Source organism: Callithrix jacchus, chromosome 18, assembly GCF_049354715.1.
Source record: "Callithrix jacchus isolate 240 chromosome 18, calJac240_pri, whole genome shotgun sequence".
Taxonomy (NCBI): domain Eukaryota; kingdom Metazoa; phylum Chordata; class Mammalia; order Primates; family Cebidae; genus Callithrix; species Callithrix jacchus.
In genome coordinates this window covers 9637334-9650807 of record NC_133519.1, presented here as the reverse complement: position 1 = coordinate 9650807, position 13474 = coordinate 9637334, and the positions used below count along the sequence as shown (strand labels likewise).

Sequence of the window (13474 nt, the reverse complement as noted above, 5' to 3'; positions counted from 1 at the left end):
CCTAGATTTGGGTTGTGTATTTGTTTGTTAGTTCTGCCTTGGTGGGCAGGGCGGGTCCCCGTACAGATAGGCTGGGATTGGGCAGGAGCCTCCCCTCCCCAGGACAAGGAATGGAGAGAACATGGCAGGTACCCTGGGTGTTAGAAATCCTCCATGTCCTGCTTCGTGACCCCAGTGGTCAACTACCCCTCAATTGCAGCTGCCAGAGAGCAAGCAGAGCTGGCTTGTGGGAGAGCTGAGCACGGGGCACCCTCCAGAACTCAGGAGTGGGGAGCTCACAGCCTGTCTTCGTCTGCCTCCAGGGGATGCCTCTCTGTCTGTGGCTCTAGTGTGCCTGCACGTGGTACCTCCCTAGCAGGCAAGGCTGTCTCATTGTGCCTGCCAGTGCCTGTGTACCTGTATGCGTGTGCACCCATGCTCATGCATTTGTCTCTGTAACCATGGATGGGGCTGCTTGGGTGAAGCTGTGCCCAGGTGAGCATCAGGGTGTGCTTGTAGCTGAGCATGGCTGTGTCTGTGTGGCTGACTGTGCTTTGTGTCTGTGTATGGTTGAATTATAGGAGCATGTGAGGCTGGCTAACAGCATCTCTGTGGGGGCTTTGTCCATATACAGCTGTGTGTGGCGGTGCCTGTACAGCTGTGTGTATGGTGATGTTCATGATGTTCATGTAAAAAGCTATGTGTTTTGCTATGTGTCTGCGTATAAAGGCCATGGCTCTGTGCAGCTGTGTATCCATGATTATGGCTGTGCACGTGTGGCCATGTCTTGGTCTACAGCTATCTGTGGTATGTCTATGAGAGCAGCTGCATATATGTGGCTGTGTCCACATGTGCAGTGGTGTGTAGGCATGTTCATAGGGGCAAGGGTTTGCCCATTTGTATTATGGCTGTTTGCAAGTATAGTTATGTGTGGTTGCATGTTTATGTGTGCTATATATGTGGCTATGTCTACAAGTACAACTGTGTGTAAGGCTGAGTGTTACGTCCTCATCTGTGTGCACAGCTGGGAGTGGTGGCTGTCTAGCTGTGTGTAACTGCATGTCCAGGTGCTGTGATTGTGCAGCTTGTTTGCTGCAGGCCACATCATGGGCTTTTTGGGCTGGTGCTGTACATAGCCATATCTGTGTATACAGCCCCATGCCTTTTGTGAGGCTGATGTGTTGAGCAGGCTGGGAGTGTGGCTAGTGGGAGTGTGGCTGGGAGGACTCGCCTCAGCGCCCTCCTGCTGTCAACCCCTCCTCTCCAGAGGCCTGGCCCATCGCTCACCTACCCCAGGGAGTGGTTGCTCTGAGGCAGCCAGAGAGGGTGAGAGCAGCCGGTGGCAGAGTTGGAGGTGGAAAACAGCATGTCTGTCTCCCGCTACCACCTTGTCTCCTGTTAGTGATGGGGCTTGTGTTTATTTGGGTTTGATGTGTCTGTTTTGTTTCAAAACTGTATTCTTTTCACAGCAGTGGGACACCGGGTTTCTGTGTCCAGGGAAAAGGCTTGTCCTTGGTGATCATCCCTGCCCCCCCTACGTACTGCCACTTGCATATGTGGGGGTGTGTCCCTGAGGGCTGGGCTTGGCATGTTCTTTATCATGTATCTGAGCTGGCCTTGCTTCCACCGACATCTGTGGAGGAAAGGGCAGTGTCAGGGGAATGTGTGTAGGGATGCCATGCCCCTTGGCACTTGTTAGTATGTGTACATGTTAGGGCAGATAGCACAGGCTCTTTAATCCCCATTCCTTCAGCACAGTCTGGCACTACAGCTTACCCACTACCCTCTAACCAGGGGTGTCCTTCCCCATACTGCTGTGGGAGGGAAGAGTCAAGAGCATCTTCTCAGAGCTGTCCTCCCTCTGCTTGGGCTCCAGCTTTCACTCCCTCCTACGCAGCAGCCAGTTCCAGAAGTCTTTCCCCAGGCCCCTCCCCTTCCAAATCCCCCTGCCATCCATAACACTCCCTAAGGGTTGACCCTAGTACTTGGTTCTGCAGGTTGCTATCTCCTTGCTTGAATACCCTTTTTACATGGGAGTAAAAAGGTGGCAGGTTTAAAGGGCATCTGCAGGAAGGAAGGGGACCCCCCACTCTCCTCTGACCTCCCCTTTCCCCAATCTTTTCCTCCTAATGAGGCTCCAGCTCAGGCTCCAGCTCCCAGAAGGGGCTGAGGACACATGCCACCAGCTCAGTCCTGGGATGTAGATCCAGCTGGTCATTGGGTGGGGGGAATAGACTCCGCCTGTTTCCCACGTGCCCATTTACCTGTTCCCCAGAGGTACCCCTTGACGCTAGGGCCAGCTCCTCCACTCTGCAGTAGCACTATGTGCACCTGTTGGGGCGCAGTGACCTTCCTCACACCTTGCCCCATGGCATTCCCCCTTCCCCCACCTGTACTCTCCAGGTGGTAGTCTGATAATGGGGCGGAGTGGGCCACCAAGCACCTGCTCCAGCACAGAGGGAGAGCGCTCGGAGATTCAGCACCAGGATGTGAACAGCTGCAGACCCAGAGGTCCCAAGAAGAGCTGGAGCGTGGAGGGTCCAGAGGCTGGCGGAGGCAGGGTTGGGAGCTGGAGACCTGGAGTCAGAGTCGGGAAGAACGGAGGAGGGGCTGGGGGCGGGTCGGGGCCGGGGCGGGCCGCGATTGAAAGCGGCGGGGCGAGCGAGCGGGCGGAGAGTGCAGAGCCAGCTAGCAAGGGAGCGAGCGGGAGCCAGAGCCCCGCGTCCCCCGCCCGCTCCACTCCGATTCTCTCCGCACCAGAGCCGAGCGCACCAGGTAGGGTGAGCCGGTGGTGCCGCTACCGCTGCCAACCTTTTTGGCCCTGACCTCACGTCCCAGGGCCCTGCAGGCCCTTGAGTTGTGGGGCGCCCACGCCGGGATGTCCAGACAACGCTCCCTGGGAGCTCCGGGAAGCGGGAAGACAGCCCTGGGCGTCCCGCCTTTCTTCCCCAGAAAACGCACGCTCGGAATAGCGCTTCCCCGTTGCTCCTGCTCCAACGTCCTCTGGTCCTTCTTTCTGTTTGTGCCTCCGTCTTTGTCTCAACCTCTCAGGCTCGTTCTCTCCCTGCCCAGATTTTGTGGCCCAGGTCCCTGCCTGCCTGACTCCGGGTTTCTGTCCCTTTCCTTCCTCTGAGCTTCCGTCTGGGCCTCCCCTGTGGGAGGCTTGCGACTTGACCAGTTTTGGCCTCAGCCCCCACCTGGGTCCCTGTCCCCATCTGCGCTGGTCTTCCTTCCTGCTTCTCCTTCGCCTGCCTGTGTGAGCTGCTTCTTTCCTGATCCCCAGAGGAGCCCAGTGCCCCTGCCCTGGGAGCTGAGGGAGCAAAGTGAGGAGCCTTAGCCTCTGTGGCCAGCACATGGGGTCCTTGAATTAGTTGCTGCCCTTCTTCAAACTCAGTTTCCTTTCCTGTTCTGAGGAAAGAGGTGTAGCCCTCTCCCAGCCTTTCCAAGCCTGTGCGATTGTGAGAGCCTTTGTGGGGTGTGTTTGGGAAGGCAGCTGGAGTACACATGATAGGCTGCAGGGGGGAAGAGACAGGGAGGGGGTTTCTGAGGGTCATGGCTAGGGTGGGCAGGTCCCTGAAGCTGAGGATGGGGAGATTGGAAATGGTGACTTTCTCTGCTGGGTTTGGAGTGAAGAGAAAACAAAGGCACAAAGTCTCAAACAGCATTCTACATAGAGCTAGGGAGTCCCACACTCTCACCCTCAGCACTGTTTGGAGACTCTATCCCCCAACTCTGACACACACGCTGCTTGCCCTGTTGACTTATGACCTTTGACCACTTGGGTACCCTCCCTGGGGCCAGCCTTTCTACGTTGCTGTCTCATTCCCAGGGCTTAGGGTCTCTATCCCTTCCTCAGTTAGGACATTGTGGGGATGGCTTTTTAAGAACCAAAGGCTAGGATTCTTGGGTGTTCACATAGGCTCATCTCCCCATGGGTTGGAGACTGTCCCTTAGAGATTCTTCCCTGATGGGTCCTTTTGTCTGGAAATCCAAGGCTCAGGATAGAGACCTCTGAGTTTGTAACTCTGACATAGACTGTTCCAAAGGTATTGGCCTCGTGATCCTGGGAAGTTTGTGCTGGTCTTGGACACCCTTTGATTTACAGAGGGGTGAGCATTGGCTGGGGTCTCCTGTCATCTGCCTGGGCCTTCACTCTTTGCATCCCTCCCCACTGCTGGTTTTGGTAGGGGACTAGGCCCCATCTCTTGCCCAGCTGAGACCAGGGCTGAGAGATAGGCCCAGGGGAGTCCCAGGAGCTTCTCAGCCTAGTTCATGAAACCACCCTGTCCCTGGCTCCTGAGTACCTAGGAAAGGCAATTGGGGGGAGGTGGAGTCAGAAGGGGCAGCTGCTCTCAGGTTCCACTTTTCCTGGTCTGTTTGTCTATGTTTCTATCTCTGCAGGAGCTGGGTCCCTTCTCATCTCTCTTCTTGTCTGTCCTTTACTGGTCCCTGTTTCCTCCGCTCTTTGCCTTTGCTGCCTCTAATCTTATCCCCCCTGGAGATCCAGGTCTGCTGGACCCATCCATCTCCTCTGGGGCCATGGGATCGCTGCTTGGGCTCCTGGCACTGCTGCGGCTGTGGGGTGCTGTGGCTGAGGGCCCAGCCAAGAAGGTGCTGACCATGGAGGGAGACTTGGTGCTGGGTGGGCTGTTCCCAGTGCACCAGAAGGGTGGCCCGGCTGAGGACTGCGGTCCTGTCAATGAGCACGGTGGCATCCAGCGCCTGGAGGCCATGCTTTTTGCACTGGACCACGTCAACCGTGACCCGCACCTGCTGCCTGGCGTGTGCCTGGGTGCGCATATTCTCGACAGTTGCTCCAAGGACACACACGCCCTGGAGCAGGCACTGGACTTTGTGCGTGCCTCACTTAGCCGTGGTGTTGATGGTTCACGCCACATCTGCCCCGATGGCTCTTACGCCACCCATGGTGATGCTCCTACTGCCATCACTGGTGTGATTGGCGGCTCCTACAGTGATGTCTCCATCCAGGTATGTGGAGGTCCCCCAAGTGGGGGCTAGGGAGGGAGGCCAGAGGTGGTGACCCAGAATTCCTGCTGAAAAGGGATTCAGGGCTGCTGTGCATTGGCAGGGAAACTAGAAGCTTCCTTGCAGTAGCTTTTACAGAAGCTAAGAAAGTGCCCCAATCACATAATGGCAGTTGATTTTTAGAGACTGTGCAAGAGAAGAACATCTTACTCACACTCCCACTACACACACACACACACACACACACACACCCTTATCCTTGATGTTAAACAGCCCTGAGGGGCCTTATAACCAGGTCTCTGGAGTCAGGCTTCTGGGTTTGAATCCTGGCTCTCCCAGTTACTAACTGCCTGACCCTGGGCATGTTATTTCTCTTTTCCATGTCATAGTTCCTTCCTTATGAAATCAGATTCACAACACTTTTTTTTTTTTGAGACAGAGTATCACTGTCTCCCAGGTTGGAGTGCAATGGCGTGATCTTGGCTCACTGCAACCTCCGCCTCCTGGGTTCAAGTGATTCTCCTGCCTCGGCCTGCCAAATAGCTGGGATTATAGGCAAATGCCACCACGCCCAGCTAATTTTTGTATTTTTAGTAGAGAGGGGGTTTCACCATGTTGGTCAGGCTGGTCTCAAATTCCTGACTCCAGGTGATCTACCCACTCAGCCTCCTAAAGTGCTGGGATTACAGGCGTGTGCCATTGTGCCTGGCCCGTAACGCTTTCTACTATTAGGTTTACCACGGAAATGTAATGAGTTGATCCGTGCCCAATATGTATCAGGGGGCCTGGCAAGTCATAAGGGCACAGTTGATATTAGCTGCTATTATTTTTAACTCATTTTATAGGTGAGGAAACCGAGGCTCAGAGAGAGAGAGAGAGAGAGGTGGGGCCACATTCAAGGCACTGGTGGAGGGGAGCTGTGGAATCAGCTCTGGGCCAAGGGCCTCTCCTGGTTTGTCAAATCATCTCTGCTTGAATGGGAGAAGGGTGGCCAGATAGAAGCCAGGAGTGGCCAGAGGAGAAATTCAGGGTAGGGGAGTCAGGAGGAAGATAAACAGAATGTGTGTCGGGGGAGGGTACTGGAGAGTCTTCAGGGGCACAGGATTTGAGGGTGTGGGAAGGGTGGGGAGCCAGCTCCCCTGCCCTCTGCCTCCTACTCTCCCACAGGTACCAGAAGAGGGTGCCCTGTGGCTCAGCTTCAGCAGAGGCTGCTGGCCCCACTGGCACCCCTCTGCTGCTCCCAGGGCTGTGCCCAGCTCTGATCCTCTTACTCTCTGACTGGGTCCTCGCTCTCACTCAGATTCCCACTTGCCAAGTGCCCAGCACAGGCTGCTGGAAGATGTGGCTGGAGCTAGAATCAGGGCTGGGGGACATAAGGTAGGCCTTGGCTGGGCCTCAGCTTCCTTTAGGAGAGTGACTGATGCCATTGCCGTCATGGAGAGGGACAGGCCCCCTGTCCTGCAACAGTTGTTCAGGAGAAATGGAGCAGAAGGAGGAATCAGAATCCTGGAGTCAGCTTCTGGCCTGGGGTTGGGGAGGCCTGGTGGCTCCATCCACTGCTGGGAGCAGATTATCTGTCCTGCTAGTCCCAGTCACCGGAGATGGCTAGGTAGCAGCCTGGGAAGATGTGGTTATGCTAGAATCTACATCTGCAGCCCTGGGTGGGGGCAGGGATGAGTGGGTGGCCTCCTACCTACTGCTGTCTTCCAGGGCCTCTGCTGATGTCTTCTCCACAGACCTCTTTAGGGCCCATGCATTTATCTCCAGGAGTCCAGTTATCTCCTTGCCATCCTGAGCAGCCTGCCTCCTGGAGCAGGGCCCACGCCTCTGCAGCGGTCTGCTTCTCCCTTGTCCTGATCAACACAAGGCTAGCCCGTCACCCATAGGCTGCACCTGCCTGTTGATATTTCCCCTCATGACTACTCTCCTCTCTTGCCCATGTCCCTATCATCTTCCCTTTGCCAGGCACTGTGGCCTCCCATGCATGATCATTTTTATCCTCTCAGCAGCCTTGTAGGGCAGGGATATGAAACTGAGGCTCAGGGAGATTTGCCAACTCCAGGGGCCCAAAGGTAGAACATGTGGGGTGGGGGGAGACGTTGAGCCCTAGACTGTCAGAGCCATAGCCTGTATCCAGTTGCAACACAGGACTCATCCCTGTGCCATAGAATCTGGGCCATGCTCTGCTTTCACCTGCCCACCCTCTACCAGGCCCTTGGCTAGATCCCACTCCTGTGGGACCTGAGGGTGGGCAATGGGGTGCAAGGCAGTCAGTGGTAGATCAGGAACCTTGTTTATTTAAGACTCGGGTATCCAGTGGAGACCAAGCCTTGGACTATTAGGGTTATGGGACCCTGAGATCTGGGTCTTTCTTCTTAGGGGAACCTTTTTCTTCTTTCTGTATCATTCCATCAGATTGATTCTGGGGAAGCACTACCTACCCTCAAATAGGTAGAGAGCAGAGGAGCCCTGAGCAGCCAGACACCATCTCGCGCCTCCCTCTGCCCCAGCGTAGACAGGTGCCAATCTCCTTCCACCCAGGCCTTCCCTCAGCCCCCCTGCCACGTGTTTAAAAGGGGTTGGCAGAGGGGATCAGGTGTGGCTCATGACCCTGGTGTCTCAGCCCTTCGGAAGAGAGAAAAAACTCCCTGCCCCAGAAAGAAGACTGTCAAGTTAGGGTGCAGCCTGTAGAGAGGGAGCCCTTAGGGCTGAGCCTGCAGACACTTGACATAAGACCTGCTAGCTGTGTGGGGTGCACCTGTCTCTCGTGTTCCATCCAACCTCCGATCTTTGCCTTCTCTACTCCTGCCCCAGGTGGCCAACCTCTTACGGCTATTTCAGATCCTGCAGATCAGCTACGCCTCCACCAGTGCCAGGCTGAGTGACAAGTCACGCTATGACTACTTTGCCCGCACAGTGCCCCCTGACTTCTTCCAAGCCAAGGCCATGGCTGAGATTCTCCGCTTCTTCAACTGGACCTATGTGTCCACTGTGGCATCTGAGGGTGACTATGGCGAGACAGGCATTGAGGCCTTTGAGCTAGAGGCTTGTGCCCGCAACATCTGCGTGGCCACCTTGGAGAAAGTGGGCCGTGCCATGAGCCGTGCGGCCTTTGAGGGCGTGGTGCGAGCCCTGTTGCAGAAGCCCAGTGCCCATGTGGCTGTCCTGTTCACCTGTTCTGAGGATGCCCGGGAGCTGCTTGCTGCCAGCCAGCGCCTCAATGCCAGCTTCACCTGGGTGGCTAGTGATGGCTGGGGGGCCCTGGAGAGCGTGGTGGCCGGCAGTGAGAGGGCTGATGAGGGTGCCATCACCATCGAGCTGGCCTCCTACCCCATCAGTGACTTGGCCTCCTACTTCCAGAGCCTGGACCCTTGGAACAACAGCCGGAACCCCTGGTTCTGCGAATTCTGGGAGCAAAGGTTCCGCTGCAGCTTCCGGCAGCCAGACTGTGCAGCCCACTCTCTACGGGCTGTGCCCTTTGAGCAGGAGTCCAAGATCATGTTTGTGGTCAATGCAGTGTACGCCATGGCCCATGCGCTGCACAACATGCACCGTGCCCTCTGCCCCAACACCACCTGGCTCTGTGACGCCATGCGGCCAGTCAATGGGCGCCGCCTCTACAAGGACTTTGTGCTCAACGTCAAGTTTTATGGTAATGGTGCTGGCCAGTGTCCACTGGTCTGCTGGCTGGCAGAGGATGAGGGGAAGCAGGTCTTCAGGTTCCATTCCTTTGCTAAGGAAACAGTATAGTGAAAGTAAAGGACTCACCCAGAGGCAGCTGGCATCAGAGCCAGAGCAAGGATGCTAGGCAGAGAAGACTCCAACTGCAGCAGGGGCTGAGGGTTCACTGTCTTCCAGAGTAGACCTCTGGCCTGGTCCTGCCATTTTGAGGGTCTCTGGCTCCTCCCTGGGCCTTGCCTTCTACCTTCTGTCTCCTTATCTTGCCAGGGGTGGAGACCAGGAGACCTCAAGCAGCCCATTCTCAGGCAGCAGTGAGAGTCAGAATCGGGCTGGCTTGAGTGTGAGCATCAGGATGACACTATCTATTCAGGGAAAATGTCTCTTTCTTTCCTTTCTTTCTTTCTTTCCTCTTTCCTTCTTTCTTTTTTCTTTCTCTCTCTCTTTCCCCTCTCCCTCCCACTCTTTCTCTTTCTCCCTTTCTCTCTCTTTCTTTCCCTCCTTCCTCCCTCCCTCTTTCCTTCCTTCCTTCCTTCTTCCCTCCCTCCCTCCCTCCTTCCTGCTTTCTTTCTTTCTCTTTTTTATTTCTATTTCTCCTCTCTGTCTTTCTCTCCCACCTGTTCTTTCTCTTTCTCTCCTTCCTCCCTCCCTATTTCCTTCCTTCCTTTCTTTCTCTCTCTTTCCCTCCCACCCTTTCTGTCTTTCTCCCTTTCTCTCTCTCTTTTTTCTCTTTCTCTCCCTCCTTCCTCCTTCCCTCTCTCCCTCTCCTTCCTTCCTTCCCTGCTTCCTTCCTTCCCTCCTTCCTTCCTTCCTTCCTTCCTTCCTTCCTTCCTTCCTTCCCCCTCCTTTCTTTCTCTTTCAATGGGGTCTCACTATATTGCCCAGGTTGCAGTGCAGTGGCTATTGACAGATTCACAGGCACAATACCGCCTCCAACTCCTGGGCTCAAGCAATCCTCTTGCCTCAGCCTCCTGAGTAGCTAGGATGACAGGCATGTAGCACTGCGCCTAGCTTCAGGGAAAATTTCTATTCCTAGTCTTGGTTTTCCACTCAAGGTGGCCTGAAAGTCTCCCAAAATCAAAAGTTATTTTAACAAAAGTACCAGCTTTAAGAGGAATGAGTGCTGTAGATCATCACGATGCTTGAGAAAGAATCACCTTGGGAACAGTGGGAGACAAAGCTTGGAAGCCCTGGCTCAGGGTTAAGATGAAGAGTAATTCCAATAGAACTGACATTCAGACTTATGCTACAATCAGGGTAGGGGTTAGGGTTGGACTCGGGTCTGATTGGGTTGTTGGAGCAAGGCTAAATTCAGCCTGTTTGGCTTGGGTGGAATTTATGGTAGGGCTAGAGTTGGATTTTGAGAACTTTGAGGCTGAGTAGAAAGAGTAGGTGCTTGAGGGGACCTGGGTTTGAATCTAGGCTGGTCCTTCAGCACGTCTTCTGTTTTCTTGAACTCTGATTTCTCACTGGGGCTGGGGATGGTTGTAAATCCTGGCTAGAGCCTGGCTGGGAGATGTGGGGTTCATGGGATGAAGTGCGGGTGGAGAGAGGAAGTGGTTGCAGGTGATGACCACTGAGGTTGGGATTCAGTTTGCACCAGAGTGGCTGTTAGAACTGGGGGTGCTGCCCCATGTTCTCACTCATAGGTGGGTGTTGAACAATGAGAACATGTGAACTCAGGGAGAGGAGCATCACACACTGGGGGCAGTTGTGGGGGGGGGTAGGGGAGGGACAGCAGGGGTTGGGGAGGGTGGGGGGGTGGAAAGGGAAAACATGGGGAGAAATGCTGGATATAGCATACACCTAAAGTAAAATTAAAAAAAAAAACTTAGTAGAACTCCTCACTACCTAATACTATAATGCTGCATTAGTAATACTATTCTATATAACTAGGAGTAGGTATAGTATTTTAATCTTTAAAAAGAAAAAACTTTTAAAATAAATTAAGTAAATTAAAAATAAAAAGAACTGGGGGTGCTGGAGCCGGAGTTGTTGTTAGGGTTAGTGGGGACAGGATTGGAACTGAGACTGGGTTTAGCCTTAGCACTGAGTCTGGGGAGAGGGCTGTGGTGTATGTTTTGATGAAGTTGGGATTTGGGGCCGGGGTTGGAAAGTGTTGGATAGCACTAAAGTTGAATTTGGGGAGTCACGGTTGGAACTGATGTGGACCTTAGGTTTCTGGAGATGTCTGGGCTTTAAGGCTGGGATTACACTTGGCATTTAGGGTTGGGGTTTGAGGTTGGAGTTTAGGGGTAAGACTTTGTTGTCATCTCTCCGTTAGAAAAATGACTGGGGTCAAGGCAGGATTTAGTTTTAGGTTAAGGATTGGAAGGGCTAATGGTGGCCTCAGCTCTGGTGGTTGGGTTTTATGTTAGGGTGGATGTTGAGGTCACATCAGGGTGGCACGCCAGTCCAACCGTCTCTTCCTTCCCTCCCCATCCTAGCCCCCTTTCATCCAGCTGACACCCACAACGAGGTTTGCTTTGATGGCTTTGGTGATGGTATTGGCCGCTACAACATCTTTACCTATCTGCGTGCAGGCGGTGGGTGCTATTGCTACCAGAAGGTGGGCTACTGGGCAGAAGGCTTGACTCTGGACACCAGCCTCATCCCATGGGCCTCACCCTCAGCCGGCCCCCTGCCTGCCTCTCGCTGCAGTGAGCCCTGTCTCCAGAATGAGGTGAAGAGTGTGCAGCCGGGCGAGGTCTGCTGCTGGCTCTGCATCCCGTGCCAGCCCTATGAGTACCGATTAGATGAGGTCACCTGTGCCAGTTGTGGCCTGGGCTACTGGCCCAATGCCAGCCTGACTGGCTGCTGCGAACTGCCCCAGGAGTACATCTGCTGGGGCGATGCCTGGGCCATGGGTCCTGTCACCATCGCCTGCCTGGGTGCCCTGGCCACCCTCTTAGTGCTGGGTGTCTTCGTGCGGCACAATGCCACCCCAGTGGTCAAGGCCTCAGGTCGGGAGCTCTGCCACATCCTGCTGGGTGGTGTTTTCCTCTGCTACCGCATGACCTTCATCTTCATTGCCAAGCCATCCACGGCAGTGTGTACCTTATGGCGTCTCGGTTTGGGCACTGCCTTCTCTGTCTGCTACTCAGCCCTGCTCACCAAGACCAACCGCATTGCACGCATCTTTGGTGGGGCCCGGGAGGGTGCTCTGCGGCCACGCTTCATCAGTCCTGCCTCACAGGTGGCCATCTGCCTGGCGCTTATCTCGGGCCAGCCGCTCATTGTGGTCGCCTGGCTGGTGGTGGAGGCGCCGGGCACAGGCAAGGAGACCGCTCCCGAACGGCGGGAGGTGGTGACGCTGCGCTGCAACCACCGCGATGCAAGTATGCTGGGCTCACTGGCCTACACCGTGCTTCTCATCGCGCTCTGCACGCTTTATGCCTTCAAGACTCGCAAGTGCCCCGAAAACTTCAATGAGGCCAAGTTCATTGGCTTCACCATGTACACCACCTGCATCATCTGGCTGGAATTCCTGCCCATCTTCTACGTCACCTCCAGTGACTACCGGGTGAGCTACCTGCCATAGAGGTGGAGGGAGGTGGGACACCAGACCCTCTGTTTCCTGGTATCTTATTTACTAGGTATCTTATTTATCTTGCTACTGGTAGCTCTGGGGCTCCAAGAGGTTAAATGGCCACTCAGGGGACAGCAGCTTGTGTGGATCTCAAGGGGAAGGTGGGAGGGCTGAATAGGGCCTAGGGAAATGCCCAGGGAGATGGGGAACTCGAATTAGAGAGAGCTGAGATTTCAGGACGTGCATGTCATCCTCTATCCTGGGAGGAGATGGGGGGCAGAAATATGTTCAGATGAACAGGGTTCTGCCCTGCTCCACTGAGGGGTTCTTCAAGCAGACAAATAGTATTATAATGATTACAAGACTGATCATCAGTTATGCTTTTGCAAAAAACAGCTACAAAGGACTAACTCAGTGGACCAACCTTTGTTTCTTCATTATCTCTACCTGGATTCTGGCCTTTTATTTTCTCTTTCTACTAATTCTAATTCTGCTTCTGCTTCCTCATTTCTTCCCCAGTTAGAACTTTATTTACCTAAACTACCTGTTGTCACCTTCTCAGAGCCACTAAGCAGCAGTTTGAGGTTGACAATTGAAGAATTAGGATTAGAAAAAAGAAACACGAATGAACTTTTTATGTTTCATTATCAGGGGTTTGTAATGCAGGTAAAAAGACCTTTTTCAGAGTTAAGATTTTTGATACAAAAAATAAGCTATTTTAATATTTATAACTTTGACTAGTAGAATTTTTGTATAAAAACATTTGTTTGGATGTCTTTGTTAGCTTTGAGTGGACACTGGAAAAGCCTCTTCTAACAGGTTCTATGTCTTTCTGGATACGCTTTTCAGTATTCTTATTCCGCTAGACAGTGATAAGAGGGAAGCATTGGTGGTTCAGTGGTAGAATTCTCGCTTCCCACGCGGGAGACCCGGGTTCAATTCCCAGCCAATGCAGTTGGGCTTTCGAGCTTCACTTCCCTTATGGCTGCCTTAACCCTTCTGCCCTGCAAAATTATACCGCATACTCTAATAGTGCATTTAGAGGCTTCATCACCGAAAGGTAAACTGACCAAGGTCGTGCCAAAAGACATTCCGGGGACTAACCTGGGACCCCTGCAGTCGTTGGACTCCACAAACCATTTAGCAAAGTGGCAAATACGAAGTATTTCTGGCGAGTCACTGCAGTTTTGATATTGGTACCTGTTACCTTTATCTATTTTCTGGGCGGATCCCTGCAAACCCAAGAAACCATCAGGTTCCTGATTCGCGGGCTGGACCTTGGGCTTCCCGCTGAGCCACAAT

General features: G+C 53.8%; 1 protein-coding gene and 1 non-coding gene across 2 annotated transcripts; both read left to right on the top strand.

Annotated features, from left to right (window-relative positions):
- Nucleotides 1-2653: 2653 nt before the first annotated feature.
- LOC128930097 (metabotropic glutamate receptor 2-like) lies at nucleotides 2654-12296 on the top strand. Its single transcript, XM_078355519.1, has 3 exons — nucleotides 2654-4968; nucleotides 7780-8617; nucleotides 11091-12296. Exons 1-3 carry the CDS (start codon nucleotides 4363-4365, stop codon nucleotides 12182-12184), a joined length of 2538 nt encoding a protein of 845 aa, XP_078211645.1. The 5' UTR covers nucleotides 2654-4362; the 3' UTR covers nucleotides 12185-12296.
- A 759-nt stretch (nucleotides 12297-13055) lies between these two features.
- TRNAG-CCC (transfer RNA glycine (anticodon CCC)) lies at nucleotides 13056-13126 on the top strand. The gene has a single exon. It is a non-coding gene; the product is annotated as a tRNA-Gly (tRNA).
- The last annotated feature ends 348 nt before the right edge of the window (nucleotides 13127-13474 follow it).